The sequence below is a fragment of the Bufo bufo genome, chromosome 1 (assembly GCF_905171765.1).
Source record: "Bufo bufo chromosome 1, aBufBuf1.1, whole genome shotgun sequence".
NCBI classification, from domain to species: domain Eukaryota; kingdom Metazoa; phylum Chordata; class Amphibia; order Anura; family Bufonidae; genus Bufo; species Bufo bufo.
The window spans coordinates 586,968,191-586,992,431 of NC_053389.1; the positions used below are offsets into that span (position 1 = coordinate 586,968,191).

A 24,241-nucleotide genomic window follows, 5' to 3' on the forward strand; every position below is an offset into this window, starting at 1 on the left:
GCGGTAGCTTATGGAATACTGGCTAGTGTGAAACTAGCCTTACCCTTAAATATATAAATCATGGTGGTACAACATATAAATGTGGATGCAAAGATGGACATAATATTTAAAGGGTCTGTCCAGGATTTGACATTTCTTTATCAAATCTGAGCTCTGGTGCTAGAATCAGGCACTGGAACTTCACAGCTCTCTTCAGTGTGTAGTGGCTGTGTGAAAACAGCTGATCGATGAGGGTGCTTAGAGATGGACTCTGCCTTATATTGATGACCTATCATAAGGATAAGTCAATGACAAAATCCCCAATATGGAAACTCATGCCTAATATACCACATAACATGTTTCCTTTAAAGCAGTTCTACAAAACGTGCTTCAAGTTGTTAATAATGCTGAATGGGTGTTGGAGAAAGTAGTTCACACATTCCCATATTTGCTTTGAAAATGTAAGCATACCTGAGAAAATGCTGTTTTATTCACTGTAGACACTGTATGATAATACATCATAAATAATCCGCTTGGCGTCCACTCTTCATTGAAGTGCCCTGGCATGATGAAAACAATCCATCCTAAACCCCCCACTGCTCCGCTCTTAATATTTCTTAGAAATGATGTTGAATGATGCGGTTGGGGAAGGGCACTGCATTGAAGAGTGTTTTTTTTTCTCCCCTGATGCTTGGCATTGGGTAAGGGATGGGAGGTCTCAGTACGTAATTTTTCTTACGCATCACACACTTCAGTGTGCCAGGTATAGGACATTTCACTGAAAAAAGATACTTGGGTATTACGTTTCAATATCAATTGTGCTAATGGTACTAAGAAACGTTGAATAGGAAGTAAAACTCAAAAATTTTATTAGATATGCGTTAAAAAAGAGGAGGGACCACTATATCACCAAATAAAACTCAAAAAGCGTGATTAAGTATGTGTATATGGGCCTTTTATGAATAAATGAATGGTGCCTGAAGCATTGGTCCTTTCCGCACTATCTAGCTTGGATGCACCGTGAGAATCCAGTAGTCACCGTTCTGAAGCGGCGTGCAGATTAATGGCGCCGCAACCAGAGGTCCGTTCTTTTACATGGACCCCCACTTATACAGCGTATGTAATTCAGAGCGCTGTGTCATGAGGTCCCATTACAGTTCGCTGCTTTCTCTGTATTGTAGCATAGATAGATCAGAGAATAGCAACGGCTGATAAATTGCGTAAAAGTTAATAATTGTCAGGCTGATCTACAGTAAAGAAGCATAATCACAACACCAGAGCCCTATGGAGGGCTGCCACAGAGGGTGTGATTATCTCTACTCCCTACTTTTTTCCTGGTTACAGTTCAGACCAGTGAGTAGTGCCTGGCATTAGATTGGCTATCTGCCCTAGTATATACTATCATATTGTCTGTGCTAACATCCCTGCACTATCTTCTGCTCGATGCGTTTCGCCTAAAGCTCATCAGGAGCACTGGGTACAAGCAGGACAGACAAACAGACAAAACAGACAAACAGTCTATTAAAATTTTCTTTAAAGGGCATCTGTCAGCAGATTTGTAGCTATGAAACTGCCTGACCTGTTACATGTGCACTTGGCAGCTGAAGACATCTGTGTTGGTCCCATGTTCATATGTGCCCGCATTGCTGAGAAAAATGAAGTTTTACTATATGCAAATGACTCTAGGAGCAATGGGGGAGTTGCCATTACACCTAGAGGTTCTCCTCTCTGTACAACTGCCACGCCCTCTTCACTTTGATTGACAGCACATATGAACATGGGACCAACACAGATGCCTTCAGCTGCCAAGTGCACATGTAACAGGTCAGCCAGTGTCAAAGATGCCCTTTAATTTCTTCAAGTACAATGGGGACAGCATATACCATTTTAAATGTTAGGATAGTCAATGCACACAAGGGAATTTATTCGAATGTAGTATGACACACGAAAGCAGCAACCAAACTGGATAATAGAATTACAATAGAAGACCTAGTGCTTTGTCCTCTTGAAAGGAAGTCAATTTTCCAATTATTAAAAAATTCCTTCAATGGCTATCAAGATTTAGGTAAGTCTTATGGTCCGTACTTTCTTGGTACATGAAAACACCACTAGCTTATAAAATATTACCACAGCGTTTTCTGTAGACATAAGATTTTACAGAATAACATACTTTAAAAAAAAAAGAATCTTGAATATATTTTAGCTGAAAATTGTTTGATGGTGAGTGACTTTACTAGCAGTAGGCACAGAAAATGAATGATATGGAAATGTGTGACTATAGAGTGATTCAATTGCAATGAGAGCTATTAAAAAAATGAGTCCTGAAAAGGTTAGGCACATGATACTTAACAGGAGATAAGTGATGTTGCTATGGAAACTATTTTCATAGCTATATTCGCCCAAACGGAAGTTCCACTTTACCTTTGTTCAGAGCTGGATTGTCAATGCTGAAATCCCCATTCCATACCACGGTCAGCTCCACTGGGAGACTGTCAATCTCCATGCCTTCGTAGTCATACTTAAAGGAAAATAAAAAGGAAATTTAGAGATGAAAGGTCCTTGAAATGTATTTTTTTTTTCATTAAGGGTTACATGTCTCTAAAGAATTCTACAGAGCTCTGCGAATCTATGATTTTGGGCATAGAGGTGAGCAAAGTTTTGAAAAATTAGATTTGGCTACTTCACCGAACTTCAACAAGAAATTTGATTTGTTATTACTTCATCACAAATCACTTTCTATTGTATGGAGCGGGTGCAATGATGGGGAACAGCAATCGCGCTGCCTCCCATCATTTAAACCCTCAGATGCCGCGTTCAACACTGATCACTGTAGTAATTATACTGTAGTAACAAATCAATTTTTCCTAAAATGGTGGCTGAAAATAAAAAATTAATAATAAATTATACTCACCTCATCCACTTGCTCATGGAGAGGCCGTCCGCTCCCATCTTGATTGGAGAAAACCTGCCAAAGGACCTACAGCACGCGTGATGACGTCGCCGCGTGCGACCAGCGTGATCACGTGGTGAGGTCATTATGCTCTCTGCAGGTCTTTGGCGGGTTTTCTTCATTCAAGACGGGAACGGGCGGCCTCTACGCGATCAAGAGGATGAGGTGAGTATATATTTTTTTACTTTTAGCCACCATTTTAGGAAAAATTTATTCATTACCACGAAGCGCAAGGAAATTCGGCTTCGTGGCAAATCAAATTTTTCCTGAAATTCGGATCGAAGTCCACTTCAGATACTTTGATTCGCTCAACACTATTCTGGAGCATAGACCTGACATATCATCTACCAAGGACACCAGGGCTAACAAATTAAGGTTCAATGTGAAGGATAACAACTTGGAAAACTCATCTTAAATTTTACTAATTACTAATTTTTGGTGAGTCAGTTTTTAAGCCTTGCTTTCTGATGAGAATCATGTGTTAAGAAAATAATATCACTTTTCTATATATGTTAATAATTCAAGGCACTACAACAAACCACTTTCTGGAAAGAAACTGCAGTACTTTTCATCCTGAGCTCCAAGATTAATGGCTAAAATGCCTTAAAATGTAACTTCCAGATCTTCGGTGATAATTACACAGTCAGAGAAGTACCAGAAAGAGACAGAGAATGATAATGTACGTGTACTGTATATGTCATCCATGGTCTGCATTATGCCCTGACAACCCCTATGATTACTTCCATTTGTGGTTGTCAGCTTTGGAAATGGCTGAATTGGATACATCCACGTTTAAGCTGTTTTCACACGATCAGTGTTTGGTCAGTGATTTCTATCAGCCCAAACCAGGTGTGGGTCTAAAAACACAGAACAGGTGCAAATCTTTCCATTATACCTTATCTCTGTAAAGCCTCTTTGGAGAAAATGAACCTTTTAAATATTTGCAATATTTTGCAGTATCGTAAAATAATTCATCAAATATATCAGCTGACATAGGCTTGTTTGCTGGGTTATTTGTGCTTGTGATAAATACTGACCATAAGACATTTCTATGGAAAATGATAACATAGCACAATATTGCGACACATTGTGCCAAATGATAACCTCAGCTCCTCTGCACTGACAAACACAGCACAGCTAATAAATGAGCGCCTGGCACATACTTTTGCAGAGGAAAAACTACGGGACAGATTTACTAATGGAAATGCACCATATAAGGGCATGACCTAAGATGTCACACTATGCACCAAAACTGAGAGAGAATTTTGGAGCATAATTCTGTAAAGCATAAAGTAAGCCCCCTAATAGTTTAAAGGTGCCCCAGATTTTATCATCTGGCATCATTCACTGCGATCGATCTGGTGGAGTTTTAGACTGTCCAGCATAAATTTACAATTACAGTGTTAGTATCTCTGCCCCTATACTGTAGGTACACCAAAAACCTTCTGTAAGTGTATTTTCAACTCAAATTCAAGGAAACTTTTAGTGTATATTTTTCCGGTCGATGCACTGTAGAAGGAAAGCACAATGAACACAAAGCAAAAAAGATAAGACTGATCTCTAGAGATTTTTTTTACAATATATATACGTATTTTTATACTTTCCTGTGAGCTTTTGCAAGGGCAAACTACTTGTCAAGTAAATAAATCTTGGAAATATTGGGTTTGCAGTGAAAGCCTTTAAAAATAAATGACATCTAATACAATTACAGACCTACATAGGAACAAGAGCAACACATGTATGCCTAATGACAAGGAGTGTGCACACTAGGTTTTGCCGGAGGGCTGCCATTATCTGCTCTTCTGTTGTTTCATTCAGTCATTGTAAAGCCATGAAGCCAAATCAGCCCTGGAGAAAGTGAACATTTCAACCCATAGGACACATAAGCTATCTAAAGCTTATTTTTTATATGTCAAAGGGCTGCTCAAAAACTGCATGGAGGGGAACAGATATAATTTTCTTTTATAGAATTTTAAGAAGGTGTCTGTATATTTAATTCAATTGGCGCTGTATAATAGTTTTGTTCTCTACAGTAAGGCTGGGAGAACACGATCCTTCCTCAAATTCCAGGAAGAGATCATTGAGAACCTCCTGTATCCAGGAGGTTCCGTGGCCCCATCCACCAGTGTAGTTAGCCGTCTACACGAGCGACATTTCCCCAGTGTCGTTCCTGGTACCTCAACCCAACCGTCACCCCGAAAAAGATGTTGTGTCTGTAGCAGGAGTGGAATAAGGCGTGACACCCGCTATTTCTGTCCTGACTGTCCTGACCACCCTGCCCTATGCTTTGGTGAGTGTTTCCGGAAGTACCACACACAGGTACACCTAGCATAGGGATTGCATCTCACAGGACAGGCACACAGGGCTATTAGGGCCCTTTTACTCACAGCTGCTGCAAACCTCTCCTTTCACCTGGGATAAAGTGCATAACGTACTTCGCCACATCTTTGGGCGATTTGCGCATTGTCCCATGGGGAAGGAGAGGTTTGTTCTATAAAAGGTAAAAAAAACGAAACAAAAAAAAAAATTTACGTTCAGTTAAAAAAGTTAAAAAAAGTTTATATGTTCTGTTCAAAAGTTAATAAATTTATTGCGATGCGGCATGGTTTTTTCTTTTTTGTTTTGTTTTTTTTACCTTCCAGGTGGACCAACCGATCGGCTAGCTGCAGCACTGATGTGCATTCGGACAGAAGCATTGCGCTGCTGTCAGATTACACGCAAGTCGATGTATGCGGCGCTGCAAGACGAGATTTCTCCTCTGCAGTAAAAGATACGTTTGCCGAGGCAGATGAGCTGAGGAGGTGGCGGTGTTCATATACTTTGGCAAACACTTTGTATATATATAAAAAAAAAAAATCCCGGCAATGATTTATTCATCCACATCGATTGATGTGAATGGAGAAATCTGGTTTGCCAGGGCATACGAGCTAAGTGGGTATGGATGTTGGGCGGAGCTCCTATGTCCTGGCAGACGCCTTTCCCCTCCTTTTTCTTTTTTTGGCAGAGATTTTTTCATCCACATTGATCGATGCGAATGAAGAAATCTGTGCCGTTCATTTTTTTCTTTCAGCCCAGAGGCTGAACGGAAAAAAAAAATCTCATTACCTGTATGCTCAATATAAGGAGAATAGCAGAAACTCCTAATGCTGGGCATACATGTAATGATTGCGGAGACCCTCAAATGCCAGGGCAGTACAAACACCCCACAAATAACACCATTTTGGAAAGAAGACACCCCAAGGTATTCGCTGAGGGGCATATTGAGTCCATGAAAGATTGAAATTTTTGTCCCAAGTTAGCGGAAAGGGAGACTTTGTGAGAAAAAAATCAAAAAAATCAATTTCCACTAACTTGGGCCAAAATTTTTTTTTTCTATGAACTCGCCATGCCCCTCATTGAATACCTTGGGGTGTCTTCTTTCCAAAATGGGGTCACATGTGGGGTATTTATACTGCCCTGGCATTTTAGGGGCCCCAAAGCGTGAGAAGAAGTCTGGTATCCAAATGTCTAAAAATGCCCTCCTAAAAGGAATTTGGGCACCTTTGCCCACCTAGGCTGCAAAAAAGTGTCACACATGTGGTATTTCCGTATTCAGGAGAAGTTGGGGAATGTGTTTTGGGGTGTCATTTTACATATACCCATGCTGGGTGAGAGAAATATCTTGGTCAAATGCCAACTTTGTATAAAAAAATGGGAAAAGTTGTCTTTTGCCAAGATATTTCTCTCACCCAGCATGGGTATATGTAAAATGACACCCTAAAACACATTCCCCAACTTCTCCTGAATACGGAGATACCACATGTGTGACACTTTTTTGCAGCCTAGGTGGGCAAAGGGGCCCACATTCCAAAGAGCACCTTTCGGATTTCACAGGTCATTTACCTACTTACCACACATTTGGGCCCCTAGAATGCCAGGGCAGTATAACTACCCCACAAGTGACCCCATTTTGGAAAGAAGACACCCTAAGGTATTCGCTGATGGGCATAGCGAGTTCATAGAATTTTTTATTTTTTGTCACAAGTTAGTGGAAAATGATGATTTTTTTTTAATATTTTTTTTTTCTTACAAAGTCTCATATTCCACTAACTTGTGACAAAAAATAAAAACTTCCATGAACTCACTATGCCCATCAGCGAATACCTTGGGGTGTCTTCTTTCCAAAATGGGGTCACTTGTTGGGTAGTTATACTGCCCTGGCATTCTAGGGGCCCAAATGTGTGGTAAGGAGTTTGAAATCAAATTCTGTAAAAAATGGCCTGTGAAATCCGAAAGGTGCTCTTTGGAATTTGGGCCCCTTTGCCCACCTAGGCTGCAAAAAAGTGTCACACATGTGGTATCTCCGTATTCAGGAGAAGTTGGGGAATGTGTTTTGGGGTGTCATTTTACATATACCCATGCTGGGTGAGAGAAATATCTTGGCAAAAGACAACTTTTCCCATTTTTTTATACAAAGTTGGCATTTGACCAAGATATTTATCTCACCCAGCATGGGTATATGTAAAATGACTCCTAATGCTGGGCATACATGTAATGATTGCGGAGACCCTCAAATGCCAAGGCAGTACAAACACCCCACAAATAACACCATTTTGGAAAGAAGACACCCCAAGGTATTCGCTGAGGGGCATATTGAGTCCATGAAAGATTGAAATTTTTGTCCCAAGTTAGCGGAAAGGGAGACTTTGTGAGAAAAAAATAAAAAAAATCAATTTCCGCTAACTTGTGCCAAAATTTTTTTTTTTCTATGAACTCGCCATGCCCCTCATTGAATACCTTGGGGTGTTTTCTTTCCAAAATGGGGTCACATGTGGGGTATTTATACTGCCCTGGCATTTTAGGGGCCCCAAAGCGTGAGAAGAAGTCTGGTATCCAAATGTCTAAAAATGCCCTCCTAAAAGAAATTTGGGCACCTTTGCCCACCTAGGCTGCAAAAAAGTGTCACACATGTGGTATCTCCGTATTCAGAAGAAGTTGGGGAATGTGTTTTGGGGTGTCATTTTACATATACCCATGCTGGGTGAGATAAATATCTTGGTCAAATACCAACTTTGTATAAAAAAAATGGGAAAAGTTGTCTTTTGCCAAGATATTTCTCTCACCCAGCATGGGTATATGTAAAATGACACCAAAAAACACATTCCTCAACTTCTCCTGAATACGGAGATACCACATGTGTGACACTTTTTTGCAGCCTAGGTGGGCAAAGGGGCCCACATTCCAAAGAGCACCTTTCGGATTTCACTGGATTTTTTACAGAATTTGATTTCAAACTCCTTACCACACATTTGGGCCTCTAGAATGCCAGGGCAGTATAACTACCCCACAAGTGACCCCATTTTGGAAAGAAGACACCCCAAGGTATTCACTGATGGGCATAGTGAGTTCATGGAAGTTTTTATTTTTTGTCACAAGTTAGTGGAATATGAGACTTTGTAAGAAAAAAAAAAATCATCATTTTCCGCTAACTTGTGACAAAAAATAAAAAGTTCTATGAACTCACTATGCCCATCAGCGAATACCTTAGGGTGTCTACTTTCCGAAATGGGGTCATTTGTGGGGTGTTTCTACTGTCTGGCCATTGTAGAACCTCAGGAAACATGACAGGTGCTCAGAAAGTCAGAGCTGCTTCAAAAAGCGGAAATTCACATTTTTGTACCATAGTTTGTAAACGCTATAACTTTTACCCAAACCATTTTTTTTTTTACCCAAACATTTTTTTTTAATCAAAGACATGTATAACAATAAATTTAGAGCAAAATTTATATATGGATGTCGTTTTTTTTGCAAAATTTTACAACTGAAAGTTTAATGTCATTTTTTTGCAAAAAAATCGTTAAATTTCGATTAATAACAAAAAAAGTAAAAATGTCAGCAGCAATGAAATACCACCAAATGAAAGCTCTATTAGTGAGAAGTAAAGGAGGTAAAATTCATTTGGGTGGTAAGTTGCACGACCGAGCAATAAACGGTGAAAGTAGTGTAGGTCAGAAGTGGTTAAAAAGACCACAGCCTAGAATACCCACTAACACTGAAATTTTAGATGATGGTCATCTCAAAGGAATTTCACTTTTTATGTAGATTGTATATAGTATAGTACATAGTACAGTATATACACTCACCTAAAGAATTATTACGAACACCAAACTAATACGGTGTTGGACCCCCTTTTGCCTTCAGAACTGCCTTAATTCTACGTGGCATTGATTCAACAAGGTGCTGATAGCATTCTTTAGAAATGTTGGCCCATATTGATAGGATAGCATTTTGCAGTTGATGGAGATTTGAGGGATGCACATCCAGGGCACGAAGCTCCCGTTCCACCACATCCCAAAGATGCCCTATTGGGTTGAGATCTGGTGACTGTGGGGGCCATTTTAGTACAGTGAACTCATTGTCATGTTCAAGAAACCAATTTGTAATGATTCGAGCTTTGTGACATGGTGCATTATCCTGCTGGAAGTAGCCATCAGAGGATGGATACATGTTCTCATTCTGTTTACGCCAAATTCGGACTCTACCATTTGAATGTCTCAACAGAAATCGAGACTCATCAGACCAGGCAACATTTTTCCAGTCTTCAACAGTCCAATTTTGGTGAGCTAGTGCAAATTGTAGCCTCTTTTTCCTATTTGTAGTGGAGATGAGTGGTACCCGGTGGGGTGTTCTGCTGTATTAGCCCATCCGCCTCAAGGTTGTGCGTGTTGTGGCTTCACAAATGCTTTGCTGCATACCTCGGTTGTAACGAGTGGTTATTTCAGTCAACGTTGCTCTTCTTGAATCAGTCGGCCATTTCTCCTCTGACCTCTAGCATCCACAAGGCATTTTTGCCCACAGGACTGCCGCATACTGGATGTTTTTCCCTTTTCACACCATTCTTTGTAAACCCTAGAAATGGTTGTGCGTGAAAATCCCAGTAACTGAGCAGATTGTGAAATACTTAGACCGGCCCGTATGGCACCAACAACCATGCCACGCTCAAAATTGCTTAAATCACCTTTCTTTCCTATTCTGACATTCAGTTTGGAGTTCAGGAGATTGTCTTGACCAGGACCACCCCCCTAAATGCATTGAAGCAACTGCCATGTGATTGGTTGACTAGATAATTGCATTAATGAGAAATAGAACAGGTGTTCCTAATAATTCTTTAGGTGAGTGTATATATATATATATATATATATATATATATATACAGTATATAAATATATATATATTACAATGTTTTAACATTTTTCTTTGTGTCAACAGAAATAATAATGGTTGCAGGTATCCTATAAAGCCATATTGACTTCAGCTGAACGTGGACACCCCCTTTAAAAGTATAATCTGTAAAAACATGGAAGTAATATGGATGATTTATAAGTGGATTGAATGCACATGTTAACGAAAAAATTTAGGCCAGACTACATAAAACAATTTTGAAAGAATCTATTTTCCTATCCCATTCCAGCACGATCATTATATGAAGGCTAGGAGATGAAAGAATGTGTGCATTAACTGTGTAGCTTTGCCGGTTCGAAGGGAGCCATACGTAACCTGCTCACAGTCTGATTTCTTGTCTTTAATGCTCACTGAGGCTTACACAGGGAATCTGCCGCCAGCTGCCTCTTTATATTAGCAAATTATTCATGTAACAAAAGGCACTTTTCAGGAGGTACAGCTGTTCAAGATGTTCCGGCAGAACCTCCAGGAGGGAACGCAGTACAGAGAGAATAACACACAGGTCTGACTTGGGTGCCATCCAAACTCTGAATCTACCTAAGGAACTATATATGTACTAGCAGAAGATTAAGGATGAGATTATTATTCCTGAGGGTAGTTTCTTCTCACTAACGTACAAGTGTAACAAACTGTGCTATACGCTGAGTGGAAAGGATTATGTTTTATTAACTCATAACCCTTTTGGTTTACATCATAGTGAAATATAACAGGAAATCTCTATTGCTTCTGCAGTTATTTTACATTTACTATGATACTTTTAACTATGAACTGAAAGAGTGCATCCTTGACTGTCCCAATGTTGAGAGGTAGGGTTTTGGACTATGAAGACACCAGTGGTCACACAAAAAGTAAGTGCATAATAATACATTGCTGGTCATCCGCTAATAACAGAGCATGTTTTTACAATTTGAATATAAAAACTATTGCATGCATACATTTTTGCTGTAAGTGAGTTTGTTTCCCCCATTAAGTAAGGATCCAGCAAAACAAAGGGGGGAATTTATCACGAGGGGAATATTTGAAGTCAGTTTTGCTTGAGTCTGTGTTGGAGCACTTTATTCCACATTTATCAAATGTCTCATGTTGTTTGATAAATTTGGCTTGTCCTTAAACCTAACACTTCTGTCTAGAGAAGCTACTCCAGCCTCCTCCTGGAGTGAGATTGCGACTTTAACATACGCATTAACATAGCTAACGAAACCCACTTTTCCATCCATATTACAAAACTGGAGTGAGTGGTGTACAAATGCAAAAAGTCGCAAAATTTTGAACAAGTGAGTGTAAAAAGTCCCAAATATTTGCGCAAGCGCTTAAAGTTTGCGCAAGCTAGTGCAAAAAAGTTGCAAAAGCCGTATTTTGTGACTTTTGATACCATAATTCTGGAGTGAAGGAATGACAGATAAATCAGGGCCAATGTACACTGCTCAAAAAAATAAAGGGAACACTTAAACAACACATTGTAACTCCAAGTCAATCACACTTCTATGAAATTAAACTGTCCACTTAGGAAGCAACACTGAGTGACAATCAATTTCACATGCTGTTGTGCAAATCGGATAGACAACAGGTGGAAATTATAGGCAATTAGCAAGACACCCCCAATAAAAGAGTGGTTCTGCAGGTGGTGACACAGACCACTTCTCAGTTCCTATGCTTCCTGGCTGATGTTTTGGTCACTTTTGAATGCTGGCGGTGCTTTCACTCTAGTGGTAGCATGAGACGGAGTCTACAACCCACACAAGTGGCTCAGGTAGTGCAGCTTATCCAGGATGGCACATCAATGGGAGCTGTGGCAAGAAGGTTTGCTGTGTCTGTCAGCGTAGTGTCCAGAGCATGGAGGCGCTACCAGGAGACAGGCCAGTACATCAGGAGACCTGGAGGAGGGCAACAACCCAGCAGCAGGACCGCTACCTCCGCCTTTGTGCAAGGAGGAACAGGAGGAGCACTGCAAGAGCCCTGCAAAATGACCTCCAGCAGGCCACAAATGTGTATGTGTCTGCTCAAACGGTCAGAAACAGACTCCATGAGGGTGATATGAGGGCCCGACGTCCACAGGTGGGGGTTGTGCTTACAGCCCAACACCGTGCAGGACGTTTGGCATTTGCCAGAGAACATCAAGATTGGCAAATTCGCCACTGGTGCCCTGTGCTCTTCACAGATGAAAGCAGGTTCACACTGAGCACATGTGACAGAGGTGACAGAGTCTGGAGACGCCGTGGAGAATGTTCTGCTGCCTGCAACATCCTCCAGCATGACCGGTTTGGCATTGGCTCAGTAATGGTGTGGTGTGGCATTTCTTTGGAGGGCCGCACAGCCCTCCATGTGCTCGCCAGAGGTAGCCTGACTGCCATTAGGTACCGAGATGAGATCCTCAGACCCCTTGTGAGACCATAGGCTGGTGCGGTTGGCCCTGGGTTTCTCCTAATGCAAGACAATGCTAGACCTCATGTGGCTGGAGTGTGTCATTAGTTCCTGCAAGACGAAGGCATTGATGCTATGGACTGGCCCGCCCGTTCCCCAGACCTGAATCCAATTGAGCACATCTGGGACATAATGTCTCGCTCTATCCACCAACGTCACGTTGCACCACAGACTGTCCAGGAGTTGGCAGATGCTTTAGTCCAGGTCTGGGAGGAGATCCCTCAGGAGACCGTCCGCCACCTCATCAGGAGCATGCACAGGCGTTGTAGGGAGGTCATACAGGCACGTGGAGGCCACACACACTACTGAGCCTCATTTTGACTTGTTTTAAGGACATTACATCAAAGTTGGATCAGCCTGTAGTGTGTTTTTCCACTTTAATTTTGAGTGTGACTCCAAATCCAGACCTCCATGGGTTGAAAAATTTGATTTCCATTTTTTTATTTTTGTGTGATTTTGTTGTCAGCACATTCAACTATGTAAAGAACAAAGTATTTCAGAAGAATATTTAATTAACTCAGATCTAGGATGTGTTATTTTTGTGTTCCCTTTATTTTTTTGAGCAGTGTATATACATCAAAAACAGCGCAGTTAGCAATGTTTCAGCTTTTAAATTCAGAATGCTTTATTTCTAATTATCATCTTTTCCAAAGCTATTTGTGGGATACTAGCTGCTATAATGTCTCCCATACACAGCACACACACCCCTATCTCCAAACTCTAGCAAACCTGCAGAAGCAGCATGGAGGGCATTATATGGCAGTAATGAACAGTTTGGATGTGAATCAAGCACCAAAGCTAGATATAAAACTTATAGTATTAGTGCCATCAGCAGCATCTCTGTATGTGTCTCTGTGTATCTCTCACTCTGCAGCTGCTTATTCCACCTCCCTAACCTCTGCAGAATTCTTTGAACAAGTATAACTTAAAGTATAACTTCTCAGTGAGCTGATAATCTATCTCTTATTGGATTTTAGCAGGGCACAGAAGTCAGGGGGATAAGAAAGTGTCTGATAAGTGAACAAAGGGCAGTTTCTTTAATACGATATACCGTATCACTATTTTTTATATTTTATATTACTATTGATTTATACAAAGATTGTTTTAAAGACAGTGACAGTCTTTTAGTGTTGTATTCTGCCAATTGTGTTGGAACATAATATTGGGAGGATCCTTGACTTAAAAACTCACTGATGCCTGGACAACAGGGGCCATGACCTTTGTAAATTACTGCATCTATCAACAGAGATTGCCATAAGCCATAACATGATAACTCAGACAGAGAGCCTGACAAAAAAAAAGAGAAAAAAAACATTTCAATAAATGGCACTTAGGTTTGAGCTTACAGAAATCATACACAAGGTTCCAAAGGTTCTGACCTCATTTATGAGTGCAATTCAGGGTTTCTGATTCAGCTTAAATACCCAAACAAATGTTATGAAATGAAGCTAAAATATTTGAGTAGTTCTGTTTGTAAGCATTGATTTCTAGCTGTTATCTAGGTCACATACATACAGTAATATAGGTGTGAACTCTCTTACCTCTTCTTGAATTTTGGCTCAAATTTATCACAAAACAAATTCAATACAACATTTTGACATTCTAGCAAATACCATAAAAGGGACTGAACTGAAGACATCCTGATGCTTACTGAAAGGATTGCTTTCCTTTCAGAATGCATGACGGAACTCAATACCGGAAAACTTTAATGCTAGTGTGAAAGTACCCTATGCCTTGCCTATATTCCATGTTTAAGGACTACTGGAACAAGTCAACTCCTACAGGAATGATTCAGGTATGGTTCTGTGATCTATCTACAATTCATTTGTCATGTCTAATTATATATTAGACGCCAGTTTTAATAACCCCTCTTTCTGGCGGTGGATCCGCCGAAGTTATAAAAGAGGCGCCAGCCTCTATATAACTTCGGCACATCCAGCACCAGTCTAAAGGTAAGCCAGCTTCCTAGCTGTCTTATATTTAGACCATTTTCTATGCCTAAAACAGGTTTAGAAAATCATGAATGAGACGGCCTGCCAGCCCATCCCCTTTCCTGCCCACACCACACTCACTTTTTTAGATATGGCGTGAGCAGGGAAAAGTCGCAGATTGCGCCAGACAAAAACCTAATATAGGCGTATTTCTGGATAATAAATGACCCCAGTAGTTCTTATTTAATTGTGCTGTATTCACTATTATCCCAAAGACGTGATTACATTCTGCTGACATTTGAGATCAGAACAGAAAATTAAATAAAGGTCACCAAGAGATCTGATGATTGGTAGTTTAGAGATTTTTTGGGAAATATAGCAAAATGATGATTTAACCAATCCTACAATGAAAATTGTTTTTCATGTTAACATAGTAATACATCTCATAAGTCCTGATCTTTACATGTTGCACCTCATTTTGTCAAGCGTGGATCTTTATATACTTTATCAGATAGCCAGTGAAACCTCTATTACTACTATTCCAAAGGAAAGGATTTAAGTATCTTCCTTTGTTGGATTGTTTATAATTGAGTGTTTATCATCATCCGATACTACACTTGTATATTACATACGCTTACTTCTACCAATTCATATTATATTACATTATGCGTGTGTCATAAAGTGTGTGTGTGTATATACTTTGATATTGATGACCTATCATCAGGATAGGTCATCAATATCAGACTGGTGGGGGTCTGCCTCCCAACAACCCTATTGATCAGCCATTTCAGGTACCTATTAGCAGCAGAGACTGCACAGAGGGCCAATCAGTATTTGTCATGCCTGGTCACTGCAGTTCAACTCCCATTCAAGTGAAAGGGAGCTAAGTCACAGTATGCTGGCTCTAGAAAATATACAGTGGATGGAGCCCTCTGTATCCTTTTGGTGATGACAAATGCCTGAAACAACGGCTGGAGAATGCTGGGTGTCGGAACTCCACTGATCTGATATTTAAGAACCATACTGAGGATAAGACACCAATATCTAAGTACATTCTATTCACTTCATTGGAGTATAATGCTACACAGCTGCTACATATTATCAAACAACATACTGATAAAACTGTGTCCCCAAAGTATGAATTTAAAAAAATGCCTAGAAAGTCAAATCCTTTATTAAGTGTGAAGCAATTCTGATGTTCAAAGAGATCACTCATAATAAAGCATCTACCTGATAATTAAGTCTCCAATAAACTTTACAATTTACTAATTATGTAGTCTATAAAGCATCAGAAAGCTGTTCTCTTCAGTATCTCCAGAATAAGATGATCATCTGCCTTGTCTCACAATTCTATTCTGCCCAGAGGCTGCACTATGAAAACTGTAATTTGTACTCAATTTTTCAAACCATAAACCCCTATGAATTTCCACAAGATGTTCACATCCCAATAACCTGTAAAGTAACAGTATATATATATTTTTTTCTAATTTCTCATTTGTATCAGCTTATAAAATTCTATACTTGGTTTTCCAAGCAGATAATAACAACAATACAGCAAATACTGTTGAATAATTGTTCAAATAATTGATGTCAATTTTATATTTTTGACGCTGTAAAGGGAACAGAAACAAAAGAAAGAAAACAATGATGATGATGGAAGTAAAAAACTAAACAATATGAACATGTGAAGAACATAGACTCTTATTAATATTTCTGAGCTCTGATAGGAGTCATTACCAAAAGAAATCAGTAAGGAGCCATAATAAGTCTAAACTACCTGGAACAATTGAGTCATCCAGTGCTATGAGGCATTAACCCCTTCCCCCGTATATATATTGGGCCTTAGTGACAAAGCTAATTTTTTCAGGGGAAGAATGGAAAAAAACAGTAATACCATCATTGTTTTTTTACATTGGAAATTTTGAGCCATAAATCACATGATAGCATTACTTTCTGGGTAAGTATGATTATATATTTACAGTGGTCCCTCAACTTACAATATTAATTGATTCCAGGATGACGATTGTATGTTAAAACCATTGTAATTTGAGTAATTGGTTCCAAAGCCCCAAAAATGTCATCAAAGATAAGAGAAAATGAAGATTTAGGAAAAATAAGCAGATAACTAAGACAGATAATACAAGTCCTTACATATAACAGTCAGAAATAGCTGCTAACTTACAACTAATACAGTTATTTTACCAGAGAAGTGGCCTTGATTGGTTGGATCTGAGGCATTATATGTTGAGTCTAGTTTCAACTTACGATGTGTCAGAAAAGACCATTGTATGTTGAAAATATTGTATCTTGAGGCCATTTTATCTTGAGGGATCACTATCTATATATATATATATATATATATATATATATATATGTTACTACTTTTGCACAATTAAACTCTTTAAAAAAATTTGCGCATCACCACATTCCATGACCAATAATTCTTTTTTTTCTTTTTCTATGGAGCTGTATAAGGGCGTGTTTTTAGTGGTGTGCCTTGTAGTTTTCATTGGTATCATTTAGGGCTATATAAGGCTTTTTTCATTGTTTTGGCAAAGGCAATTTTGTCATTTTGTATTTTGTAATGGTATTCACCATGGAGGATAAAGTACATGATAATTGTATAGTTCAGGTCGTTATTGATGTGGCAAAAGTAAATTATGCTTAGAGGATTTTAATTTCTAATTTTTTTCCATGGAAAAGGTGTGTGTGTGTGTGCGTTTTAACGTAGATATTCTTTTTTATAGAACTTTATTCAATTGTTTATGTTTACGACTTAGTAGTCCCACAAGGGGATTTTGACATGTGTTCCTTGGATTGATCACATATTACACTGTAGAACAGTGTACTATGCTGTCAGTAGAAACTTGCCACTGGCACAGCCTAATAGGCATTCACAAAAAGCAAACCTAAAGGCCTATATTGGTTTTTGGAATCTCAATATTATCACAAGGACACTTAGACCCTCATAGCAACCACTATAATATTCATTTTTTACATAGGTACACAGTTAAAACAGAAATAAAAAAACTAACAAAAAAACGATAGATCTTCTGTACCAGTTTAACATCGATTTCCTGCAATACTAGAATAAAATTGTTATCATAGAAAGAAAAATACAGTCAACCCCCTCTCTCCCAGATACTGTAGAGAATGAAAGACTTACTGAGGTATTTTGGCACTGAACACTTGAACTGTTGAACCTCAGTGCAGGGACCCTCTGTTCATTCCCCTGGATGTTCAGGATACACTCATAGCCCTTCTGCCCCGATTGAGGCTGTGGTAAATTCTTTGCTTTTAAAGTGATGGGTTTAACAATATCAACTGGAATCAGAATTCTTTCAGTGTGAAGAAGCTGAGGGCATTCCTGAAAGAGAAGAAGAGCATAGAATAGTAGATTAACTAAACTGGCCTAATTAATACCACATCATAACACATACTGATACAATTAACTTTTTGCTGATTGCAAATGCCTGCATATCTAAACAAACGGAAAAGCTCTGTTTCAGCATCATGATAAACCATTCATCCAGGTCAGGTATAGTTTTTGTTCTTTCTTGAAGACATTTTGCTGGCTTGTACAAGAAATCTCTGGCATTTAATGGTGGTGTCTCATGCTTTAGTCATGGAGATATGATGAACCAATCCTCCTCTGTGTCTAAGTCAAGGATTACTGGTTCAAAAGAGGTGTAAAAGAAGCTTTTATGTTAAATTGGAGAAAGTGTGCTTTAATACGGGTGGAAGAGTGTGACAGCTATTGTCTGCCACTTACAATGCTGTTCTAACACCTCTCCTGAGGCAGCTTAATCACATCTAATAGCTTCATGCAAACACCATCAAAATCTTACCTCCATGTCTGAAACACAAGTCACCAGTATTAATGCTAGAGATTTTATACAAGCCAGTCTAAATGAGAAAGCCAGTTAGATGACTTGTCTCGTCTTGAAGAAAAAAAAATTCCAGTTGCTCTGACTTATTACTAATGATATACCTTCAGACATATATATTCATGATTTAGAAGAATGTAATGAAGGAAATTAGCCAGGGCATTTGACTACTAAAAGAAAGATCTGAAAAATCCCTATACTTGGATGATATCCATTGCTCTTCAGAAGTGGACATTTTTACCAAATAGTACCATTGTCCACAACATCTTGTTTTCGTGTAATTTACATTTTTATTCTGACGTTCTTCATAGTGAGTAAGTCTCACATCGCATCTCAAATCATAATAGCTATGCTTCTATATTCAATAGAGGTGTTTGCAACACTATGATTAGAAGTTCATCCCTCATGGAAAACAATTATAACCGGCAAATCGACAAGATAATTGGATCTCTCAGTGTGGCAATTACTACATTTTCACACATGTAGCTGAACCATTCAGTCCTCTTTTACCTATGAAAGTTGTAATTACACATTTGAGAAGAAACATTATTCTGGAGGAAAATGTATTTAACATAAGCTACCATTACAGCCCAGTAATAGCAAACCATGTGATAATAGCATGAACTTATTACAGGCAAAATTTAATTTTGTAAAAGAGGAATATTCATAGGTAGAAAAAAAGAAAAATGGCTTACTTTTACCGTAAACTACATTTCCATTGACTATAGGAGCAATGGCATAGGAATAATGTAACAGTTTCATAGGGAAGCCAAAAGAGTAAACATATAATATACTGCAGGATGTTGTCATAAGTTTTTTCAAACTTTTGAAGCCAAAATCAGGTGTGGAGCATAAAAAGTGAATGGAGATGTGACAGCACCTATGCGGTCAAGTAGAAACCTGAGTGCCTGTTCTCAAAGCGAGCAAAGGTATGCGTTGCATTCTGTATGTTCTTCTTGTGAGTTTTCTATGGGTACTCAGATCTTTTTCTACACTGATACTGATACCTTAACAGTATGTTTACATGGTTATTTTCACTGACTGAAAAATATGAGGCTAATTTCAAGATAAATAAGTCTCTGAAATCCAGGTTTTACCAGCATTTTTAGGGTACTTTCACACTAGCATTATTCTTTTCCGGCATTGAGTTCCGTCCTAGGGGCTCAATACCGGAAAAGAACTGATCAGTTTTATCCTAATGCATTCTGAATGGAGAGCAATCCGTTCAGGATGCATCAGGATGTCTTCAGTTCAGTCTTTTTGCCTTTTCAGGACGGAGATAATACCGCAGCATGCTGCGGTTTTATCTCCATCCAAAATTCCGGAACACTTTTTCCGGCATTTTTTCCATTGAAATGCATGGATCCGGCCCCGAGTGCTCTAGCAAAACAGATCCGTTTTTGTGGTCTGCACATGCTCAGACCGCAAAAAATGTGAAAAAAAATAAATGCCGGGTCCGTTTTTCCAGATGACACCGGAGAGACGGATCCAGCATTTCAATGTATTTGTCAGATGGATCAAGATCCTGATCCGTCTGACAAATGCCATCAGTTTGCATACGTTTTGATGGATCTGGCAGGCAGTTCCGGCGACGGAACTGCTTGCCGGAATCCTCTGCCGCAAGTGTGAAAGTACCCTTACTAACAAATTTTTAAATTTTTGCATGTGTACAGTATTTTGTTTGCAGAAATGTAAAAAAAAAAAAATGCTACAATAGCACACCAGCATATGTGTACAGCACTTTATGCCCTTCTTTTGACTTATGAGAAAAAGTTCTATGTATAATGCCTTAAGATGGTAAGTGCCGCTTTTAAAAAAAAAAAAGGTTGCCCAAAATTTTGATAAGCTGCAATACAAGACACATCTGCTATCCAAAGGATGGTGTTGTGCTTGGTAAGCTGCAAGGAGGTTGTGGCCCAGCCTCCTCAAACAGTGGATCGGCAGGGATGCCAGGTATTGGACCACCACCGATCTGACACTGATGACCTATCCTGAGATCATGAATATTAAACACCTATAAAACATAATTCAAATTTGCTTCTTAAGATGTGTGTCTGATAATGGGCTGTTAGTTTGCGACCCCCAAGGACTGATGTCATTGGTGAGCATTTTTAAATAGTAATGTGAAATATGTTACTGCAGTTTGAAGTCCAGCCTTTGTGACTCTTTTTTTGGCCAATTTGTAGACATTAGGTAGTACAATTCAGGCCTCCATAGGTAGTAAATGGCTCACTATGACCAGAAATTGCTTTGCACGAATAAAAATGGGCTTAATATCTGCAAGCAAACTGCAGAAAACAACAATTTCTTTGGTTTCATTGACTTGCTGGTTTAAAAAACACCTAATAAGGAACTCAGGATAAACATTAGTATTCATGTCACAAAAGAAACCAGAAACCAACTGGTGAACCAAGTTTATCTGAATGCCAGGGGACCTTATATTGGAAAGCTGTGCAGCCTAATGAATCTGCACATTAGCTGTACATTCTTACCATGTACCCATATAACTTTTCAATTTAAATGTAATTCTCAGCCTCACAGCTTGTGAGTGCACATTCTGATCTGGCTCCTTCTAAACATTATTTAATTTGCTTGAAATGTAGCTCTTTGTTGATATGTTCTAACAGAAGTCTGTGATATTGAACCAACCTGGTCTTGTATCCTCAGAGAGCAATTTAAGGGAAAGAAATAGAAAGCTGGCAGGAAGTCAGGTGATGGCCAAGCTCTCAGTCATGATTAGAGCTCAATATTCTGCGAGTAAAAGCTTTTTTTTTTTCCCTACAAGGCTCTGCTCTCCTTTATTGATGGATCCTTAGAGCCAATTCTTTAAACTTAAGCAAAAAAGGTTTCTTCTTTCTCAACCTTCAAGTGAAAAAAAAATCATAAACGGCAAAGAAATCCATTTTCTGAGAGGCAATTTTATGAACTAAGCAGGCAACAATTTTAGTAGTCATTTTGCAAAATATAAAAAAAAAACCTTCTCCAGTAGGTAATATTTAATGCTACAGATTAGAGATGAGCGAATAGAATCCCAGGAAGTGGAATTCGATCCAAATTTCAGGATAAATTCGATTCGCCTAGAAGCCGAATTTTCTCGTGCTTCGTGTCAGCAAATTGATTTAACCTGAAATAGTATAAAAAACTAAATTCAAACTTACCTCCTCCATTTGCTTGCAACGGGCCGCCAGCCTCCGTCTTGCTTGAAGATCTTGGAGCAAGATTACATCACCACACCAGCCGGCATGATGACGGAATCTCGCGCCACACCGGATTTTGCCGAGATCTTCAAGCAAGATGGCAGCGGCTGGGCCATCATGAGCAAATGGAGGCGGTAAGTTTGATTACATTTTTTTTTGTTAATTTTACACTCAGATGCCGCGATCATGTATGAACGCGGCATCTGAGGGGTACAATGACGGGGGCGGCGCTATCGCAGCTCCCTGTCATTGCACCCTCTACTTACAAAAAAAATGTGCTTCGTGACAAAGTAATTAGTCAGAAAGCAAATTTTTGGGTGAAATTAGGCAAATCAGCCGAATCGAACTTCTAAGAAATTTGTTCATCTCTACTACCGATCTACTACCGGCTATTATGTGGTTATTACAGTCCAATGTAAAATTGTTTCTTCAATTGCTTTGCACCCTGTATTCAGTCAGTTGGTGCTGTAGGTTGGTGCTGTAGGTTTAGAGTTTTTTTCCCTACTTGATTTTACAGCACTCATGCAAATGCTGTCACTCCTTCTACCAGTACTGTAGGTATAGGGATTGATCTTTTGTGTTAGGTCACTTATCATGGAATATGCAGAGCTATCCAAACACTGCATTACTCAAAATATGACTACAAGAATTAGAAAAATATACATCCACCCTGGTCCTTTAATACAACTGGCAGGAATAGGTAGAGTGGAACCTGACAGTAATCAGACAGTGACTCCATTCTCTTTTAGGGTACGACACATAATCAGGTTTCTGGATTCAGTTTTGGAAGCCAAATATATATATACCATCAGAAAAAAAAAAGTTTTGAATAAAGAGTTGTGCTAAAGTTGTGCAGTTTTGGGCCATCTATGCAGCAGGACAACACAACCATGTAATGGGTTTTCTTGTGTCATGAAGTTTTCACTGTTATGGTTTTTGTACCTCTCACATCGACAGTCCTGTTCAAATGGAACATCAAAGGTTAACGGTACTTCATCCATGTTCCCAATCTGGTCTATTTCAAAGCCATTTTTCTTCCTTGCATCAAGTACAAATTTAAGAAAAGACACAGGGCCAGATTTATCATTACACTTACATCTTACTCCACTTTTACATATGTTCAAAGTCACTTTTGGCTAAGTCAGAATTATTAATGGTCCTTTAATACTGTGATAAATGTTGTTTGACGGTAGCAGTTTATCCTTCAGTAAGCGGCTTTACAAAAGTCGCACGTCTTTACGAAAAAGTCGCACGTCTTTACGAAAAAGTTGCATGTTCTATTAACCACTTCAGCCCCCAGTGCTTAAACACCCTGAAAGACCAGGCCACTTTTTACACTTCTGACCTACACTACTTTCACCGTTTATTGCTCGGTCATGCAACTTACCACCCAAATGAATTTTACCTCCTTTTCTTCTCACTAATAGAGCTTTCATTTGGTGGTATTTCATTGCTGCTGACATTTTTACTTTTTTTGTTATTAATCGAAATTTAACGATTTTTTTGCAAAAAAATGACATTTTTCACTTTCAGTTGTAAAATTTTGCAAAAAAAAACGAGATCCATATAGAAATTTTGCTCTAAATTTATAGTTCTACATGTCTTTGATAAAAAAAAAAATGTTTGGGTAAAAAAAAAATGGTTTGGGTAAAAGTTATAGCGTTTACAAACTATGGTACAAAAATGTGAATTTCCGCTTTTTGAAGCAGCTCTGACTTTCTGAGCACCTGTCATGTTTCCTGAGGTTCTACAATGGCCAGACAGTACAAACACCCCACAAATGACCCCATTTCGGAAAGTACACACCCTAAGGTATTCGCTGATGGGCATAGTGAGTTCATCGAACTTTTTATTTTTTGTCACAAGTTAGCGGAAAATGATGATTTTTTTTTTTTTTTTTTTTTCTTACAAAGTCTCATATTCCACTAACTTGTGACAAAAAATAAAAACTTCTATGAACTCACTATGCCCATCACGAAATACCTTGGGGTCTCTTCTTTCCAAAATGGGGTCACTTGTGGGGTAGTTATACTGCCCTGGCATTCTAGGGGCCCAAATGTGTGATAAGGAGTTTGAAATCAAATTCTGAAAAAAATGACCTGTCAAATCCGAAAGGTGCTCTTTGGAATATGGGCCCCTTTGCCCACCTAGGCTGCAAAAAAGTGTCACACATCTGGTATCTCCGTACTCAGGAGAAGGTGGGGAATGTGTTTTGGGGTGTCATTTTATATATACCCATGCTGGGTGAGAGAAATATCTTGGCAAAAGACAACTTTTCCCATTTTTTTATACAAAGTTGGCATTTGACCAAGATATTTATCTCACCCAGCATGGGTATATATAAAATGACACCCCAAAACACATTCCCCACCTTCTCCTGAGTACGGAGATACCAGATGTGTGACACTTTTTTGCAGCCTAGGTGGGCAAAGGGGCCCATATTCCAAAGAGCACCTTTCGGATTTGACAGGTCATTTTTTTCAGAATTTGATTTCAAACTCCTTACCACACATTTGGGCCCCTAGAATGCCAGGGCAGTATAACTACCCCACAAGTGACCCCATTTTGGAAAGAAGACACCCCAAGGTATTCCGTGAGGGGCATGGCGAGTTCCTAGAATTTTTTATTTTTTGTCACAAGTTAGTGGAAAATGAT

The 24,241-nt window shown here is 39.1% G+C and overlaps 1 protein-coding gene across 1 annotated transcript in view; it reads right to left on the bottom strand.

Annotated features, from left to right (window-relative positions):
- The window catches only part of PLXNA4 (plexin A4), an 810,841-nt gene that overhangs the window by 138,233 nt on the left and 648,367 nt on the right, over nucleotides 1-24,241 (bottom strand). Inside the window, exons 10-11 of the mRNA XM_040413397.1 lie at nucleotides 17,669-17,869; nucleotides 2,401-2,497 (exon numbers count right to left, since the gene is read on the bottom strand). Coding sequence (XP_040269331.1) covers nucleotides 2,401-2,497; nucleotides 17,669-17,869 — 298 coding nt within the window. The remainder of the gene's footprint in view (nucleotides 1-2,400; nucleotides 2,498-17,668; nucleotides 17,870-24,241) is intronic.